The following is a 19,223-nucleotide window of genomic DNA, read 5'->3' as shown; positions in this document are numbered from 1 at the left end:
AGTTTTAAATCCATCAAGGTGTCCAGTCCATCTCAATGGTAATGCCAGTTTCCAAAGTGGCTGAGCTTCTGTGGTAGCAGCACGTCATGGTTTGTAGTGATATGGTGACACAGACCATGAGGAGCTGCCGCTCTAGGGTCAGCATGGCCTTCCATCCTGCTGGCTGTTTGAAGAGATCTTCCTCAAGTCAGCTCCACTTCCTCATAGGTTGCGCTGTAGCAGCACGTAAATACTGGAGTTGAGTTTAGTCTGTTATCCAGTGTTACTGTTCTGCTCCAGTCAGACCTATCAATGTCAACAAGAATGGACTGCAAAAAAATATAGGTTATATGAAGATGTGTAGTAGGATGTATATTTGTAAGTTAAACTCTGTGTGATTTTTTTTAAACATTCAGCACAATAGATAGTCATTTCATTTATTTGAACAGTTGACACATAAAAGACCAAAACACAACTGAAGCTCTGATATTGTTTATTCGTGCAGTGCTGGTCTAATGTTGAAACACCATGATTCTGTACTTGGTGTATTACAACTGTTCAAGTTCAGAGAGAATCCCAGCAAATATTACAGGGGCTGTCTGTTCCAAATGGCATTCATAGTCTATATAACATGTTCTCAGCCTGACTACTTCAACTTATTTTTACAGATTTCAGAGGATATAGATGGAGATGAGTTTTTTGGACCCAAAGACTTAAGCAAGACAAAAGTCCATGATTACCCATTGAACCATATAGCTTACAGGACAGGTCCTACTATGAAATGGTTGTTTTTACTGATTTAATGCACAGCTGAAGAGTGATCTAGACAAACATCATATATATCATAGGGAATATATTCAGCTTTGTTGTGTATTTCTGAGTCCCTACTTACTTTAGGATGGGATGGGATGTTCATTTCCACACAGGCTATAATTTTGCCAAACCACTACAATGCCCAGTTAACTTTGTGTTACATAACAAAATAAAACAATCAGACAACATTGGATGGTTGTAAAGTAAAACTAACAAGGTTTATGTGCAACTGGTCATCACTCTACCATGATCATAACCAACATTGATAAGGCACCACAAACCTTTCGTTCTAAGCATTTAAAACCAGTTATCGTCAGTCATGCCGTTTACATCTTCACCAACGATATCCACAGAAGTATGTAAATTTGTATGCAAACACACCTTAACACAAACATCATATGTATGTCCAGCACAAAATTGCATTAGAGGCTTCAAGATGTGCACTTTATTTGGCATTACAGAATAAAAGTTAAAGATCAAAGTGTAGCGTTATCAACAGATTACTCATATTCTTTTTCAGCTGAATTATACTTTAAAAATATATTTCCATTAGTACGTCAAGTACTAAATTATGATCTTTGGAAACTTTCCTGCAAGCATATGTTGGAATGCTATTTATGAAGCAGGTGTCCATATTTCAGTAGTACTTGTAGAAACCAAGTACATGTTGCATTTTTAAAAGTCAAAGTTGGGAGCACACATTCATCATGACACAATTCCACTTTCACCTTTAAAAGACTAGGAGTAGCACCACAATAGAACTAGCTTTCTGAAGGGAAAGCTTTTCCAACTCAATACTACTACACACTGCCTGTACTAATGTTTTTCAGCTTCAGATGCATTCTCACATTTCACTAGATTACAAATGCCACACCTCTCAGTTGTTGCAACTTTGATGACTTGACAGGAATTTGTATTTTTGCAGACAGTGGTCACATGGGTTTCAACAGGAATCAATAGCAAGACAACAATGATTATTCTGTCTACTAATAAAGGGTCTTTCATCTCAGTTATGGCTGATTTGCTTTTTGCTTTGCTAACTGTGGGGCCTACTGAAATTCCAATCAACATGCAAAGTCCTAGTAAATCTCAAGTCCAAGTAAAACTAACTAACTAAAGAAAAACTTTTTGCCAATTTAATATAGTGAGTAATATCTTACGTTACGGGCAATCACTGATGGGTCAGTTCTACACGCCCACAGACTACACAATAGAGTTACTTCATGCACAAGACACAGAGCTCGTTGCTTGACTTTGCACTTTGCCCGTCATTTAAAATAGGGTCCTACATTTCCGTGTTGGTCATAGATGGCAAATTCATATGTTTTTATTGGGCTCTCGGAAGGTTATTCCTCACATTTTATCATTGTGAAAGGCAGGGCCAACACTATTGATTTGAATGAATGAATGCTAATCTCCTTAATGTACTCTTGCCAACTTTTTAAATTGTTTACTGTTAAATGTAACTTGTAACATTGTTATTAGTATGTGGCGTTGGATAAAAGCGCCAAATCCCATAACCATGACCATACATCTTGCTTGTTAAATGCCCATTCTTTACTTAAGCAAATCACCATCATGGCAGTTTTCTATAAAACCAACAGTGTTTCCATAGAGGCATAATGCAAAATATGAAGTTCTCCATGTTGTGCTCCACGTGGCCCTTTGCACTCTGATATCAGGTTGACTATGCTATCCATCACACATATAACGACAAAGGCATTGCGTATGCATCAGAGGAACATTTTGTTAGTTGGCCTTGTGGAGTCTGGACAAAACAAATGCTAAATCTTTTTCAGGAATTGGAACAGAAAAGTCACTACAGGAAGACCGATTGAAATTTACAGTTTTGTACTGTGGTCTGACAGATGGAACAAACTTTCCACCACTACTCTCTCAACATGAAGCCATATTCAGCAGAATAAACAAGCAACTGAAATGGCAAGACCATTGACGGTGCAGATATTTTACTTACACACTCCCATAAAAAAAAAATCTTCAAATGGTTGTCTCAACAGCTAACATATACCAGCATAATTAAAAAAAAAATCTCAAAACATTATCAAACACAAAGCCACTGTTACAGTGAAATATTTCATTGTGTTTTCAGTGAGTTTTGTGAACAAACTAAAATGATCATTTGTACAGTACCTCCCTCAAAATGTGATAATTACTGTACAAATGACGTATACTGGATTCTGTATACTTACTTAATTACACATAAACAGTTGTTCATATAACAATTTTAAGTGTCTGGTGAACTACACACATCTATTTAAGATTTAAAAAAAATGTATATATATGAATTTGAACCAAAAGTCACAATGAAATAAATTATAAGGTGACCCATACTTCCTGTGAAGTTTTGTGTTTTCAACTGGACAGAACTGCACACATGCTCACGAGTGTACATTTGAAAAGCACTAGGCTGTGAGGGCCAATGAAGGGTGAAGGCTTTGTGGGTTTAAACTGTGTGCATGGGAGCCACAGACTGGATGGGCTGAAAGGTCAAAGCCAATGTGAGGTACTGTGTTAGCTTTACACACACACACACACTCTCGCTCTCTCTCACACACACACACACACACTCTCACTCTCTCTCTGCACCTCACCGCTGACCCCTGAGTGGAAAACCTGCATACTGGTGGTGCACTACAGCACCACAGACTGCCCAATCAAAAAGAGCACAATTAAAAAAAGAAATGAAAGAAGGAGAATGATGAAAGAGCATCAATAATAACAAAATGATAGACGGCTATACAACAGGAGGAAGTACTGGACTCCTCACGCCTTGTACTTCTCCTTTCCCGTTTCACTGATGACGCAGATGTGCTGAAACACAGAGAGACGGTATGATTACGGGGAGAGAGTACTCAGATGGGCAACCTACAGTATCACTTAGGGTTTTAAAAAAAAAGAAGCTAAGTCTAGATATTTTGATTTTATACTTACATTGAGATCTCTAAAATATTCATTGTAGTCAAGTGCATATCCCACCACGAATTTGTCAGGAACTTCAAATCCTACAACTGGCAAGGAAAAAACAACACCACTTTTACTTCTTCTCCAAGAGGATTATGACTAGCACTGTGGAAGCAGTCATCTGTAAAACCTTCATTCAAGAAGCTCCACAGCACCACTGATTGGTCACTTATCAACACTGCAGGGAGAATTGTTTTGACTGAATACTTTTTAAAACTGAAACGCTTTTAAAACCTAAAATCTTTTCTTTTTTTTTCATTACAGCATAATGATCTTAATTTGCTATTATATAAGAAACCATTGAGATAATATCACTCACAGTCTGGTCTGTAGCCAACACTCCTTGGTGTCCGCTTCACCAATAGACTGCAAAAACGAAACATTCATGGGTTAAAGTGAACAGTGAAGTAATATGGGCAATGGTGAGACAAAGGGCATCACCCCAAATGCTTGAAAACCTGTTTTATTACTAGAGCACAGAATGAACCTTCATACTTCATTGTTGATTTCAACCGGTGGAAATCTCTACCCCAGGAAAAATCCTACCAATTGTAACATCAAAAGTGTGCCTCTACCTTGCTACTTTGACCATTTTTGGATTGTATTGCTTGAGTAGTTCCAGCAGCGTCTTCATGGTCTTCCCAGTGTCAATAATGTCCTTAAAGAAAAGGAGCATGTGAAGTCAAATGACCCTGACATTTATTAACCCATTAGGTATAAAAACGCACAATCCAGAATTGAATACATACCTCGACAATCAGGACATTCTGTAGAAACATGGGCAAATAGAAAAGATTTAGTAATATTGCGTTATCTACAATATCTGTTAATGTTTAACATTTATTCTGTCTAGTCCCAGTTTGTTAGTTTTAAGGTCACTGAAACAATCTATATATTTACAGAGTCATGAGAGCTGAAGACCTTCACAACCTGCTAGTTTTTTTTTTCATTTTAAAAGTTCCCTTTTTATCATGCTTACCTTCCCTGTGAGTGTGGACAGATCATCTCCACCAATCACCTTAATCTCTCCAGTGGATTGGTCATTCTAAGAATAATGAAAAAAAAATGACTTTCATTCTCTTTTTCTTGGTGTATGCGTAAACATTATTATGACCTAAATCTGTCACAAGTAATGTTCAGATTATCCAAAGAATAGTTGGTGTGACCTGCAATGGTTAGGCAAATGAAATCAAATTATTAGCCATATGAAGTGATCTTCAAAAGCCTGCAGAATTAACTGAGAACTTTAGGACCATATTATGGAATAATTTCATATTACATTATTATTAATAATTCATAATACTATATTATCTGCAAAATACCAATGTTCTCAGGAGGCAGGGGAAAGGCACTCCATTAATTGATTTAGGGCAGAGAAAAATCCTGGGCTTATAATCATCCTCATACCGTAAATGTGGCGCCTGTTCAGTGAGGTGTAGTTAGTGTGGGTGTGGGTGATCCACTTACACAGTAACTTTTAAGCCGGATGAAGTCCACAGTCATGGGAATGGACCGGTCACTGTTGCGGTTCAGGGCCTTGATGTAGTCCAGTAGGTCGGCGAAGAACTTGTAGCCCCCCTTGAGCACACAGAGGGCCACTATGTGGTGCCCTCCCATGTCCTTCATGATCTCCCTGGCCAGCCGCTCGGTCCTGCATTGGCAAGAGTGGAGGGAGTCAGGGGACAGGTCAGCGGGGGCCAAGCCCCAGCTCAGCTTTCTCCTCCAGTCAGCACTGTCTCAGGCACTTACTCGATACATGTTCAAGGGTTTCACACAAGGACATCTAATCTCAACTCTAGAAGGCTGGTGCGCTGTAATCAGAAAACTTCAAAAACAGAGATACAGCCAGGCAGCATTTGTGTGCTCCCGGCAAGATACACCCAGGTCTGAAAAATAAATGTGTATTAATGCTCCTGCCACATTGGTCTATGGTGAAGAGACTCACCTATCCAGAATGAGTCCATGTGGGATGTAGACCCTTTCCAGATCAGAGGCATAATGCTTTGGTATGCAGAAAAGGTCCAGGTCATAACCCTGCTCGTCATCACTGATCTGAAATACAGTAATCACAATTACAGCATGAAACTAGATGGCTTAACATGCTAGGCCTCCGGAACAGGAAACAGAGGTAAAAAAGCAGGGAAGTGGAGAGGAGGTGAAGGACAGTAGGTCATTCATTTACTACCACTAGTCTGCTGGCTTTAAAGTGAAACATTTCAAAATGGCCACCGGCAGAACTATTCTAAGGGAAAAGGTCAGCAGACACACAGGTTGCCTGTGCTTGAGACAGATGAGAACATTTAGCCCCATACTTCTTGGAAGAACTCATTTAGATTCACCATCAATCTGAGAAATGTAATTTAACTGGGCTTCAGACATTATATGGATACAAGGATCTCATGGCATAATTTTACTGATGAGAGAGTCACTCTCACATCCCCGAACACACACGCACACACGCACACACGCACACACACACACACACACACACACACACACACACACACACACACACACACACACACACACACACACACACACACACACACACACACACACACACACACACACACACACACACACACACATTTATTCAACACCACTTAAAAGGAATACTCGGACCTTATTCTTTAAATTAGATATCCATGAGCGGTATAAACAGCCCTAGTTTTTGACCCTCCAGAGTTCAGTGAGAACATGTGACTAGGGCGAGTCTTATGCTCTATTCCCCAGAGGTGCTACAGCTTTCAGGCTTGATTTGCAGAATTGGAGGAGACACGGAGAAGAAATCTTTACAAAGAAACAAAAAGGCATAGGAAAAAATATGTTTCTTCTCGGTTACTCCAGTGGCAACGAGCCACATACTCCAGACTCAGTGGTGTTAGTCTAAAGAACAATAATCTCAACCTCTTGCCACACTGTTTTGCCTACCCTTTTAATGTAAATGAATAAGATTTCAAATGCAAACAGGTCTGGCATGGCTCTGAAAGGTCTATCCCTCATGCCCATACAACAATTGGTGGGGGTTGCTCACACCTGGTTTCCCTCTGGAAGTGATCCAAAGACACTCAAGAGCAGATATTGAGTGCTTTCCTACATGTGCCAATGGTCCAGACATGCTACATTTAATCTGGTACTGACAGAGAAGGAAAAAGGCTAAACAATGCCTCAAGGGAGACATAACACTCCAACCCTGTCCACTGCAGGTGCATCTGTCTGGCATGAACAACCACCGGCACAGTTTGCACTCCAGCACAGTTTAAGCACCCACTACTTCAGCTCTGCAGTAACACTGCTTGAACTTCTTTTTTGATGCCTCAAATAGCCTCAAGAAACACAAGAGCTGAGACATAACATAAATGATGGTTGGTCATGTTGAGTTAGGCTTGGTTAGTACTGTGCTGATTTAGCTCAGTTGCACGTTCACATTTTCATGATTCATATTATTTGCATTTCACTTATCAAATGCTAATCTTGAGTGAAATGGGTATATATTTGCCCTTTCTTTTAGGTTTGATGTGTGTTACTGCAACCAAGACAGCTGCCTTTTTCTTACAAATCACACCATTAATCAAGCATTTCTTACCACTATCCTCTAGTGAGTTCCTCAAGGCAACACAGGGTTTGGGTTTATTGACTGCAACAACAAACTACGGTTATATAACAAGCTTGTCTCAATTGCAAAGCAGACTATATTTCAGCTTGAGCGAAACATTGTTACAAGAACTGCGCCGAATGTGGGCTGTTGAAGATACAAAATGATACAAATGTAATTGTAAATGTAAACATTGTTTATAATTCTTGGTTCACGGCAAAGGTAGTGCAGGCTGCAGGGACATCAGGTCACCCAACAGATTAACGTCGGCTGCCTCCGAATATTTTCCGCACAAGACCCCCGAGGGCCAAACGTGGGCAGGGATTATCCCAAAATAGATCTGTTGAGACGTACAGTGAATATATATTTTTTGTTCCCCCCACCCACCCACACACACACACACACACACACACACACACACACACACACACACACACACACACACACACACACACACACACACACACACACACACACACACACACACACACAATGTCCTGGTGCTATGAGTGGACAAAGTTGCAAACTATTTCACAATGTTGATTTTTCCTACTATATTTACCCCCGCAAACCGCTGTGAAAATCATATTTTTTTATTTTTTTTATATTCTAGAATTGTTACACGCATGTTGCTGTATCACCAATCACAAAAAATGTTATTTTGGAAGGTAATGCATAAGATAACGCAAGCAAGCATGCTGTAGCAATTACATATGTAGTTGACAGTATATATGTTTCAATGGTAGATAGGCCAGTAATGGTAACAAATACATTATTGTCCACCAAAACAGTCCAAAAACCCAATAGCAACAACGTGCGCAAACTGCCGATGACGGAAGCTAGCTATCATGTGCCATGAGAGCAGCACGCGTGTTTTCCCGAGGCCGCTTTTCCGCCACTGGGGAGCAAACTGTATTTCAACGCGTCAGCTCATCTTAGAAAGCAAATATCATTTAAGATCACTATACCCTAAATGGAATCAATTCGTTCCCTATCCATTTTGCTATGCTATGAAACTGTCGCAATTGCTTTGGTTGTTAACATTCCTTCTACATGGAAGGAGCATGCAGTAGCTAGCCATTCTGTTGTGCGCAGATATGACTCGAGATTTGATCATAATTCATCAACACACTTACCACGACACACGGACTGGTAGTTGCCATAATTGAAGACGTTGGAGAAACAGCGACCAATAAACTATTACTTATATATCTCCCGCCAGGAGTGTATTCCTGTGCCGTTCACTGACAGTATGTGAATGAGCAGGTACGACAGTGTCTGTAGCAGCGAGGCCCAAGCCCAAGCGACGAATCAGCGCAGAGGAAACCTACAATGTCCCACCCACAGGCTCTTTCCTAGGTCACCGTTTTTTCATCTCGACAATCTGTAATGTACACCCCTCTAGTGATGTGAAGGATGTACCCGAAAAATTATAGGTGGACAACACTTGAAGTTCAAGCAAAGAGCTTATTTAACAATAGTAGCAGATTCGGAAGCTGATGATACAAGGCAACATTTGAGCAACGGTGAAGATCGAAGTATGGCGGTTCTGGTATGTTCCCATTGGGCAACTTTTGAAAATAAAAATGTAAATCAGTAGGCAGATTATGACCATACAATCAGAACACATGAAACTGGTCATATGGTTGCCCAGAGACATTTGTCAAAAAGTTGCCCAAAGTATTATCATTTTTACCAATATGTTCACCAAACCTGTGACATTCCACACCCTGCCAATATACAGTGGGGTGAGTGTTCTCACTACCTTGGTATCCAAATATCACATCACACTCTTTCAGAAACAAAGATTTTGTATAGGCTGTGTAGGCTATATGTTGGAAAACCATACATCCTCAGTCACAATCACGAGAGAGGTTTCAACAGATCTGCTCTCTATTAAATTCCATGTCGTATACTTAAATATAACTCTCATTATACACATCATGTCTGTGTAACATACCGTCACATTTCATACCTACACTAAATTCCACTGTTCCTAGTACTATAAATCTAGGAGGATCATAACATGTCATTCAAATATTTCTAACTATACCTTGTAATTGTAAATAATTGCAAATGTAGGCCTACTACTCCGTGCGGATAGAGAGCCATTCATGTATTTTAACTTTAGACCTTTCTAAACAATTTAGGTTTAATAATGAGAACTGAGAAAAATGGCTGACATTCTCAAATAGTTTGCTGCCACCCAATGGTCAGTTTCAAAACTATTTTCAAAAATAATGCATCATTTCACAGGAGCTGTACCCTGGCATCAGGTTTCATGAGATTAAATGTGAATTGTTCACCGAAAGAAAAAGTGGGGGAAAAAACATCACTTGCAAGTAGGTAAATAAAAATGCATGCTAGCAGATGTTGTTTAATCCTGACTCAGACTATAAAGGAAGCCACTGATATTCAATATTAATCATGATTATAATACGGTAGTAAAATATAATACACGTTTCAAAAGAAAAAAAAAGAATCATATCGACAGAAAAATTACAGCAACAGAGTTATTAAAGTTCAAGATTTGGAAGAGAAGATGAATAAAAATGAGAAGAAGGCAGCCTCAATCAAATATATCCAGTAGAACTACTGTATGGTAGATCACAAGGAAGAGATTGTAGTACAGTACATTCGGCTGCATTGAGAGACAAGGCTTTCTTGTCCAGTCACGTCATATGCAGAACTTGTATTCACGTTGTATTCATGTGTCTGGTCAGTTTTGGAGTTCTTCTTTGAATCTCTGCTATTCTCTGTCTCCTATGGCCGTCGTCTTGTCTTCTAGATCCCAGGAGTTTGTCTTGAGCAGAAGAGATGTTTCTAACGCGTCGCCGTGCTTATCTGCACATGCCAATAGAGGGTGGTTGTTGTCCACAAATGGGGAAGAAGTATGCATCAAAGAGAAGAAATAGGAAACTTTAAGATATTGAGAGAGCTGGCCCTGACAGTTTGTGTGTACAACACCATATAAAAATATCTTTTCTCCATCTTGTAGCTCCTAATGGGTCTTGTCACTTTGCGCTCAAGCACTATCTGTGAAAAAGGACACAACAATTACTGATACAACACAAAGTAGCTTTACAAGACAAATGCTGTACATAGTTGAGTATAGCTGACTTATTAGCAAGACGGTAATACACGCTGTATGATCTCAGTAAGACGGTAATGAGACCACACGTTTGAGACTAAATTTGGCCCTCCGGTCATTGAGATTAAAGTAACACGGCGGCATCACACCCTAAACTACGCCCTTCTCATTTGGTTCATTATACTGTATTTCCAGAATGCTTTATTGAGTGAGCGGTCCTGGGCGAAGGGGCGCGTCTCACCTAGTTGCCGTTGACTTGCGAGGGCAGGCCTGCAGCCCTCTCTCTGCTGCGGCTCTCCCGCTCCTCGTCCTCCTCATCGCGCTCCTCGTTGCCACTGTGGTTCTTACAGTAAAGCCTGTGAAGTACAACATCAGCTTAAAAGAAATGAAAACATTATGAATGTTAGCAATTTAAAGAAAGAAAAACCTATTTGAACGAGACAAAACTCCAGTACTGCTTACAAAACTTTATCACCACTTTTAAGCTCTTCTTTGTGTCAAAATTCAGCCTTTCAGTTCTGGTATTGCACAACAAAATGGAGTTAAGTTGCTTACTTGTAAATTCCTCTGGCCATGTTTTCAATGTATTTGGCCTTGTCCTGCAGGCCACAGTGATAATGGTAGGTCTTCACACAAGCTTTAATCTCACAGCCGATGGTGGCACCAAGTTGAGTACAGAGAGTGCATTTCTGGTAGAGGACAATACACTATTAATGCAATATCAATACACTAATGTACTATTCATACACTATTGTGATGCAAAGATATACAGTGCCTATAGAAAGTTATCATACCCTTTTGAAATAGTTACTTTTTTTGTCTTACAGCCTGAAATCAAAACCCATTTTTAAAAAAAATCTTTTCCAGTTTTATTTACAAATGTAGCTGTACAACATCAAAATAATGAAAAAAAAGTCAACAGTTCTGAAAATTAATAAAAAATTAAAAACCAGAATAACAGGGTTGGAAAAGTCATCATACCCCTGACTTAATACTTTGTAAAACTTCCTTTTGCTTTCATTACAGCCATCAATCTGTTTGGATATGTCTCTATTATAGCTTTGCACACCTAGATAGGGGATTTTCCGTGCAGAAATGTTAAAATTTAGTCAAATTCTGTAGGGAATGGCGATGGACTGCTCTCTTCAAGTCAATCCACATATTTTCTATAGGATTTAAGTCAGGGCTCTGACTTTGCCACTCAAGGATATTCACCATCCTATCCTTAAGCCACTGCTTTGTTCTTTTGGCAGTATGTTTAGGATTTTTGTCGTGTTGGAAGGCGAATGACCTCCCCATCCTCAGCTGTTTAGGAGAGGGACGCAGGTTTTCCTCAAGAATTTTGGTGTACGTGGCAGCATCCATATTCCCTTCTATCCTGACCAATTGCCCAGTCCCCGCTGAAGAGAAACATCCCCAAAACATAATGTTGCCCCCACCATGCTTCAAAGTAGGTATGGTGTGTTTTGGGTGTGTTTGGGTGTGTATACTGTGTTTGGTTAGCGCCTGGAGCTCAGTCCAAAAACTTCAATCTTAGTCTCCAAAAAGTTCGATCTTAGTCTCATCTGACCATATAAGCTTTTTCCACATGGTAGCAGAATATTCCAGATGTGTTTTTGCACTGAACTCCAAGCGCAATGTTTGGCGAAAACCAACACAGTACACCACCCAAAACACACCATACCTAGTGTGAAGCATGGTTGGGGCAACATTATGTTGTGGGGATGTTTCTTTTCAGCGGGAACTGGGCAATTGGTCAGGATAGAAGGGAAAATGGATGCTGCCAAATACACCCACATTCTTAAGGAAAACCTGCGTCCCTCTCCTAGACAGCTGAGGATGGGGAGGTCATTCGCCTTCCAACACGACAATAATCCTAAACATACTGCCAAAAGAACAAAGCAGTGGCTTAAGGATAGGATGGTGAATATCCTTGAGTGGCAAAGTCAGAGCCCTGACTTAAATACTATAGAAAATATGTGGATTGACTTGAAGAGAGCAGTCCATCGCCATTCCCTACAGAATTTGACTAAATTTTAACATTTCTGTACGGAAAATTGGGCAAATATTCCCCTATCTAGGTGTGCAAAGCTATAATAGAGACATATCCAAACAGATTGATGGCTGTAATGAAAGCAAAAGGAAGCTTTACAAAGTATTAAGTCAGGGGTATGATGACTTTTCCAACCCTGTTATTCTAGTTTTTCATTTTTTATTAATTTTCAGAACTGTTGACTTTTTTTTCATTATTTTGATGTTGTACAGCTAAATTTGTTAATAAAACTGGAAAAGATTTTTTTAAAAATGGGTTTTGATTTCAGGCTGTAAGACAAAAAAAGTAACTATTTCAAAAGGGTATGATGACTTTCTATAGGCACTGTACTATTAATCTTCATTGAGGGATGTCACCATTACCACTGACTGGTACTCCACATTGCTTACAGAATTTTAGAAGAACATTTTTCTCTAAAATCTCACCATTCTCTTCCCTCTCTTGATTTCTTGGATGACTGTCTTAACATCAAAGTTACCAAATTCTGCACGAGATGTGGTTGTGAGCTGAACTGTTCCAGAGGAGAAAAGCTTTTGGGGCAAAGAGAAAATATTTGGTGTAATAAATGCAATGATCTTAACGTATAACCTCAAAATAAACTTAACACATCACAGCTGCCTGGGATTACTTTGAACTCATACAGCAAATACTTCAAAGAAATTCAATGTTTTCTGAAGCTCAACCAAGTGGATACCTTTATTGATCGTTCTGACTGAGGAGTTCCACTATCAATGTGAGCAGTTTACAGTGATAATCTACATGTCTGTGAATAACTTTGTGTTGTGTACGGTGCATTATATAGTGCATCATCAGAGAGGGAGGCACCTCGGGCTAAAGCCTGCACCTCAAACTACTACAACTACTATGTAAGCAAATAACTCACCATGCATTTATAGTGAGCTGCCACCTTTTTGGCGTTGTCGGCATGAAGCACGCCACGTGTCTCGTTCTCTTCATCTCCAGCATGACAGAAACCACAGCGAAGCCCTGTGTCACTGGGGCTGCTTCTCAGAGGAGACCGGTCTCGCTAACAGACAAGCACACACACGCAGACCAAATTGGAGGCATTTCTGGGTGCAGTATCCTGTAGTTTGCCTGAGCAAAATCACTGATTGCAAGAACACGTGAAGACCAGGAAAAACATCAAATGTGGAACATATGTCTATTGACTGCAGACGTCAAAACACAGATCTCACAAACAACTCTGCCAGTGCCACCATTTGAAATGTAAGTCATCTTTTTAAATCATCTCTTCTACACTTTTATTGGGTTGTTTCACTATGTGGGGAATTGTACTATGTCTACCCATTTCAGTCCAGGTTTCTTCCAAATACATTAAATAACCTGGAGAAGAACATGTGTTGGGTAAAACACAGGCTTGGGATGGGTGATTCTTACATGTGAGGAACTCTCTGTATCATCCATGCCTTGGGAGGAAGTTGAGCGAGTGTCATCTGATTGGCCCCTGGAGACCCCTTTGATCCGGCCCTTCTCAAAACGGCCCCGGCCCCTACTCCTCGGCGGGGACGAGTCTGAATCGTTGGCCTCTGCTGCCTGCTCATCTGTTACCAAACACACAAAGGGAGGAGTTGGGTAGAGCCTTAGGATGTACAGAACAAGACCACAACAGTGCACAGTAAAAGACAGGGGCCTCTGTCAAACCTGAATCAGAAAGACCAGATCAACTCAGAAAGAACATCAACCTGCCTCTAACACCACTGATGCTCCCTCCAGGAGTTTATTAAAACTGCAACAGTTCTTTCATTCTTACAGTTCTTCCCACTATAGTTCAGACTATTTCTATCTGTTCAGTTGTGAACAGCAACTGTCTAGACAGACACATTTCAGCCTCAAGCACCTCCATTGACCAGATTGTCAATTTATCCTGTGATGGATCTAGAAATACCAACTACATTTCCAATTAATTTTCAAAAACAAGTGTGCATGTCCAAGACATCTTCCTAAGACAGTCTACAATGTTTTTCTAAAATTGTACAGCTACAATTACAGCTAGTTGAGATCACGGTGTTCACAGAAAGCCCTTGATCCACTGATCTTCGAGACAGATCAGAAGAATCTCAGCCAGGGTGGACATTCAATCCTTCGCCAACGGTTCAACACACCTGGCCATTGGTCCCACGCTTCAACACACCTGGCCATGGTTCACTTGATATGATCAAGTAGAGGCCGTCCTTAGCTGGTCCAAACAGACGCATTGGCTTGGTGTACTTTCTACTCTAGCCACTGTAGTGTCTGTAGATGTTTTTTTTCCTTACACACAAGAAACCATTCTCAGTGACCTGCTTGGCAACTTGCATCTTTCAAAAGGACCCTTTCTCACTCTTTCTCTCCACACTACCAGCAGAGCCTTACATTTTGGCCCTTGTTAAAAAGTGCTCTGCAGTAAAGATATTTCGATGGACGTGTATGGATTTCTGAAAGCTTAGCTGTAGAGAAATTACCATCACTGGCATCCTGGATGGCATCCCGGTGTTTGCGACAGTAGACACTGCATTGAGATATTTGAGGAAAGAGAGTGCCATTAATAACACTGTAGTGGTCATATATCAGCATAGCAATGTCAAAGTCCAAGCACTCACAGGTAGATGCCCTGGGAAGGGTTCTCCTTGGTCTGAGCCTTATCCCATAGGGCGCAGTAGTAGTGGTACGTCCGCCGGCATGTTTTGACATCACAACCTATGGTGGCACCCGGTCGGTGGCAGTGGGAACACATCTGAGGATAGGAGAGCATTGAAAAAACAGATTACATTATTATGAAGAGAAGGGGTGGGAATTACAGAGGAACTAACAAAACCATACAGTCAGATACATGGGCAACAATAATGATGATATTACCATACAGCAACGTACAACGTATTTAATGTATAGCAAAGTGAGTAGTAGAGTTTTTGCGCTGTACTCAATTTTGTCTCTGTCTGTCAATTGCAAGTTCACTCTCATTCATTTGATACTCATCACCACAACAAGTTATGAGTCAGTTTCTAGTACATGAAATTAGCCCATTTGAACGTTCAGAACACTTGCACATTATAGCAGAATATCAATATTTGCTGCTAGTGATTTCGGGTACACAACTGTAAGTACGGGACTTGTGCTGTAAGTACGGGATTTCCCACAGTGGGCAATCAACAACCAAGCCAATTTAACATCACACAAAATGATGCAGGAAGCAACGACAATGCATAGTTGGTTGGCTGCCATCCCAAACACGTCGCATTTGGTACCCAGGACGCGTAATAACCCTCCTTCACAGTACCATATGCACTGCCAGTATACTAAATGTCCAACCAAAAAACATCATTACCAACAGCGCAGCCTTTGTGATTTCACTGAGGTTATAAAGCAGGGACCTTCTTTCATTGGTGTTTTGTTAAACATCTCCGGAAGTCTAGTACAGTTTTGTCTGCCATTTTGTCCAAGACCCACTCCCTGCCACACTCATGATGGGTCTTATACCAACAAATTCTTTGGTCATTCCTTTATGTTGCTGTAGCCATTTAAGGTCTGATCAACAACATGTGTAGAGTATTGTGTCTAATGTACAGTGTAAGTAGTGTGAATGATGGTGTACATGAAAGCTGACAGTTTAAAATATATACTGGCACCCAAGTACCTGTAGTTTTGCCAATAGTTCACTCTAATGGTTACCAAACAAAGACTGGAAAATGAGCGAGAAATGCCATGTATGGTCAAGGTAAGCCCTTACAAGGAAAACGGAAATGACTTGATGTACTACCTGTAAAAGACTACAATATGCTACATGCTCTGTGAAAGACTACCGTATGCTCTGAACTGGAAGATGACCTGGGAGTACATTCTGACTTCAGTCCCTATTGATGAATTGTGTCTCTGTCACTCACCAGTTTGTTTCCTCTCTTTATCTCCTTCTTCACATCCTCCACAGAAAATCCCCCAATGTTTTCACTTTCTGAGTGAGACGTCACCAGTGCCGATGAGAAAAGCTAAGAGCAGACAGACACAGGACAAGATAGGCTTTACATATTGCATACCATTTCTCTCAGCTCCATGTATGTCAATTTACCCACTGGCTGTTCCCACCAAAGACGACCCTTTCTGGCCACTTGCTCCTCACCATGCACTTGTGGTGGGCTGCCACCTTCTGGTTGTCCGACACCAGTAGTTGTCCACACTCCTTGTCTCGGTTGGTTCTACAAAAGGCACATTTCCGCAGCCGTGCTGCTGGTCCTTTCCTTTGACCTGACATGGCAAGTCTCAGTCTGACTCACTCACTCTCTCCTCTCCTCTGTCCGGCTGAATGTTATGAAAATATAACTGGAAAAAAATAGATTACAGAAAAAGTAAATCTATGTCACTAACTACATTTGAAATTTGAAATTGAATTCCGCTTTTTACAAGATGTGCAAAAACAGCTTAACAACCCATAGTCATCGCCTTTATTCTAATCCTATAGTAGAAACCTGCAATATTCTTAGGACCTCATCTTGACAGTCATCAAAAACCTTCTTTAAAATTTAGAAGTATTTCATAAATCAGTAAAACCTACAAGGATATTCTGATTTGATTGGACTATAAACTCCAATGAAAGATATTTTCGTTTAACAACCTCTTTTAAACCACACATTGCTGCATTTTTGTTTGGCTGAGAGAGAAAACAGTTAGTGATGATGCCTTCCTGACCTACATGGATGAGTCATGGATATATGGCAGACCACTGTGGCTCAGCATTGGACTCAGAAAAAATTATCAACAGCCCTCATGTTAATGAACTTTCCAAACATGTGTTTGTGATGTTACTACTTCAACTAGTGGAGTTATTATACTGTACATATAGATGTCTTGATAGGTGAGGTTATGTTGGTAGCTGAGACAAAAACGGGACAGGATAAGCAAGCTGTCCAAGTCATAGCTCCATGCATATAGGCCAGATATAATGCCATGTGTTAATGTGCTATATAGTACAAACATTATGCACTGTTTACATGAATTCTCCTGAAGGTGAAAGGGGGTTAAGAAAGCATGAGGAAAAACATTGGCCTATGCCTGACTTGATTTTAAATCACTTTATGACTGAATTACTTTAAATCTAAAATTAGAATTTCGTAAAACAAAGTAGTACATATTTTAACAAACTATACAGAGTGGTTTGTAGATATGGAACGTTTCAGTGCGAGGAACATTGTGTTCGAAGTTCATGTTCTAATGTACAACCATTAGGCGACTTGCTGTCATCAGTAAAAGTAACAAGTAGTTATAAAATGTATCGTCAATAATATATATAATTATGCTCTTTAAGACTTACAGATCTGGAGCGAAGTAAGGACAGATAAGTGTGCTACAGTAGCTAACGCTACAACGCCTTGACCAGACGTAGCTGCCATGATTACACAGGAACTTAGCTCTGGCGGGCAGCACTGCCGCTAGCAACGCGACACAAAACGTGCAAAGGCTGTAGCCAAGTAAACAACATGCTTATAAAGTGCTTGCGAAACATTTGTCGTTTCACTAAAGCTATAAGATATAAGTATGACCATGCGTTAAGTTGACAAAATGTCGGAAACCAATGGCTACTAAAGAAATATGACGGTAATATTAATTGATGTAAAATCGCAAGTGTCTCACTCAAGGCAGATAACTAATTCTCATGCTCATTTTAAATGAAAAGGGGGTGCGCCGTCTCCGATTCATTGGGGACCTAGCTACATCCATCCCCGAACAGCCCCCCGAGGCCCTCGGTAAAGGATACAAGGCCAACACGATGTTGTTAAAAGTGGACTCTCCCAAATGGCTTGGTTGTTGAACAGGAGATTCCCATTCATTCCTCAATATTTCACGTTGGATGTGGGCAGTGGGAGTCGATTTTACCCGCTCTTAGTGTGAAGAGCGCCATACGCGATACATTCAGCTTCAAAAACCGAGAGACACTTTTTGGCGAACTAGTCTGTCTGCTATCCCGATACACAAAGGCTTTATCAGATACCTGTACAGCTGAAGCAGCGCATAGAAGATCCTTACCCGTATTCGTGCGTTTTTGTCACGTTGTTCTGCTGGATGGGGGCAAAAGAAAAGTGTGACCACGAGCGTGTGTTTTCACCCTTCTTCCCACTGAGCAGGGTAAGCTACGCTTGCGGATCTTCTCCACTGCGTATCATTCGAGTGACGTTGCGTACTGCAAAAAGCACGTTTGTCAGACATTCAAATACACGCCCCTTACGCACGCTCCGTCAAGATAGTTAGAGCTATGTACATGGGTTCAAAAGGAGGAAAGGAATGAGAAACCTTGCAAAAAAGAAACAAGAAAGAGATGAAGAACAAATAAATTAATATATTAATAGTTACATAAGCATTTCCGAATGAATGCGTTACGTTTATTAATATCGATAACCGGTTCTTCGAGTTTGGCCAAGCATTCACCAACCCGTAGACTACTGTTTTGCCCATACAAATAAAATGTTTGTAATATATTGGACATTTTAGAACTATCACTTTCCGCGAGAAATAATAATTGTTCATCTACACAGTCTAGAATTAGTTCTCATCAATTTAACTAACTTGAACATACTAAGAAAATATTTAGTTCCCTCATGTTCATTTCAGCATCGTTCTGTTGAACACAAGAAGCCCTAACCAGTTCTCTTCGAGTGATTGGCTACAGGATACATCAATTATGAATACTGGGTGTTTCAAACGTACCCACCCTGTTGTTGCGA

The 19,223-nt window shown here is 40.4% G+C and overlaps 2 protein-coding genes across 2 annotated transcripts; both read right to left on the bottom strand.

Moving 5' to 3' along the window:
* Positions 1 to 455: 455 nt before the first annotated feature.
* On the bottom strand, positions 456 to 8,652 carry hprt1 (hypoxanthine phosphoribosyltransferase 1). Its single transcript, XM_062525140.1, has 9 exons — positions 8,506 to 8,652; positions 5,720 to 5,826; positions 5,242 to 5,425; positions 4,754 to 4,819; positions 4,524 to 4,541; positions 4,350 to 4,432; positions 4,094 to 4,140; positions 3,745 to 3,821; positions 456 to 3,624 (listed from the first exon to the last, which is right to left on the bottom strand). Exons 1-9 carry the CDS (start codon positions 8,530 to 8,532, stop codon positions 3,577 to 3,579), a joined length of 657 nt encoding a protein of 218 aa, XP_062381124.1. The 5' UTR covers positions 8,533 to 8,652; the 3' UTR covers positions 456 to 3,576.
* A 1,064-nt stretch (positions 8,653 to 9,716) lies between these two features.
* phf6 (PHD finger protein 6) lies at positions 9,717 to 18,723 on the bottom strand. Its single transcript, XM_062525038.1, has 11 exons — positions 18,529 to 18,723; positions 16,628 to 16,827; positions 16,395 to 16,496; positions 15,114 to 15,247; positions 14,976 to 15,022; positions 13,912 to 14,075; positions 13,397 to 13,540; positions 12,939 to 13,043; positions 11,016 to 11,149; positions 10,702 to 10,816; positions 9,717 to 10,405 (listed from the first exon to the last, which is right to left on the bottom strand). Exons 2-10 carry the CDS (start codon positions 16,757 to 16,759, stop codon positions 10,702 to 10,704), a joined length of 1,077 nt encoding a protein of 358 aa, XP_062381022.1. The 5' UTR covers positions 16,760 to 16,827; positions 18,529 to 18,723; the 3' UTR covers positions 9,717 to 10,405.
* Between the last annotated feature and the right edge of the window lie 500 nt (positions 18,724 to 19,223).

The sequence above is a fragment of the Sardina pilchardus genome, chromosome 21 (assembly GCF_963854185.1).
Source record: "Sardina pilchardus chromosome 21, fSarPil1.1, whole genome shotgun sequence".
Classification (NCBI taxonomy): domain Eukaryota; kingdom Metazoa; phylum Chordata; class Actinopteri; order Clupeiformes; family Clupeidae; genus Sardina; species Sardina pilchardus.
This window is presented reverse-complemented; position numbering and strand designations above follow the sequence as displayed.

Coding starts and splice junctions, on each gene's coding strand:
- phf6 (XM_062525038.1), bottom strand. CDS start 16,759: ATGTCAGGTCAAAGGAAAGGACCAGCAGCACGGCTGCGGAAATGTGCC. Junction 16,497..16,627: donor CAGCCCACCACAAGTGCATG/GTGAGGAGCAAG, acceptor GTCTGCTCTTAG/CTTTTCTCATCGGCACTGGT. Junction 15,023..15,113: donor CCTTCCCAGGGCATCTACCT/GTGAGTGCTTGG, acceptor ATCTCAATGCAG/TGTCTACTGTCGCAAACACC.
- hprt1 (XM_062525140.1), bottom strand. CDS start 8,532: ATGGCAACTACCAGTCCGTGTGTCGTG. Junction 4,141..4,349: donor AAAATGGTCAAAGTAGCAAG/GTAGAGGCACAC, acceptor TCGTTTTTGCAG/TCTATTGGTGAAGCGGACAC. Junction 3,625..3,744: donor AATATTTTAGAGATCTCAAT/GTAAGTATAAAA, acceptor TCTGTGTTTCAG/CACATCTGCGTCATCAGTGA.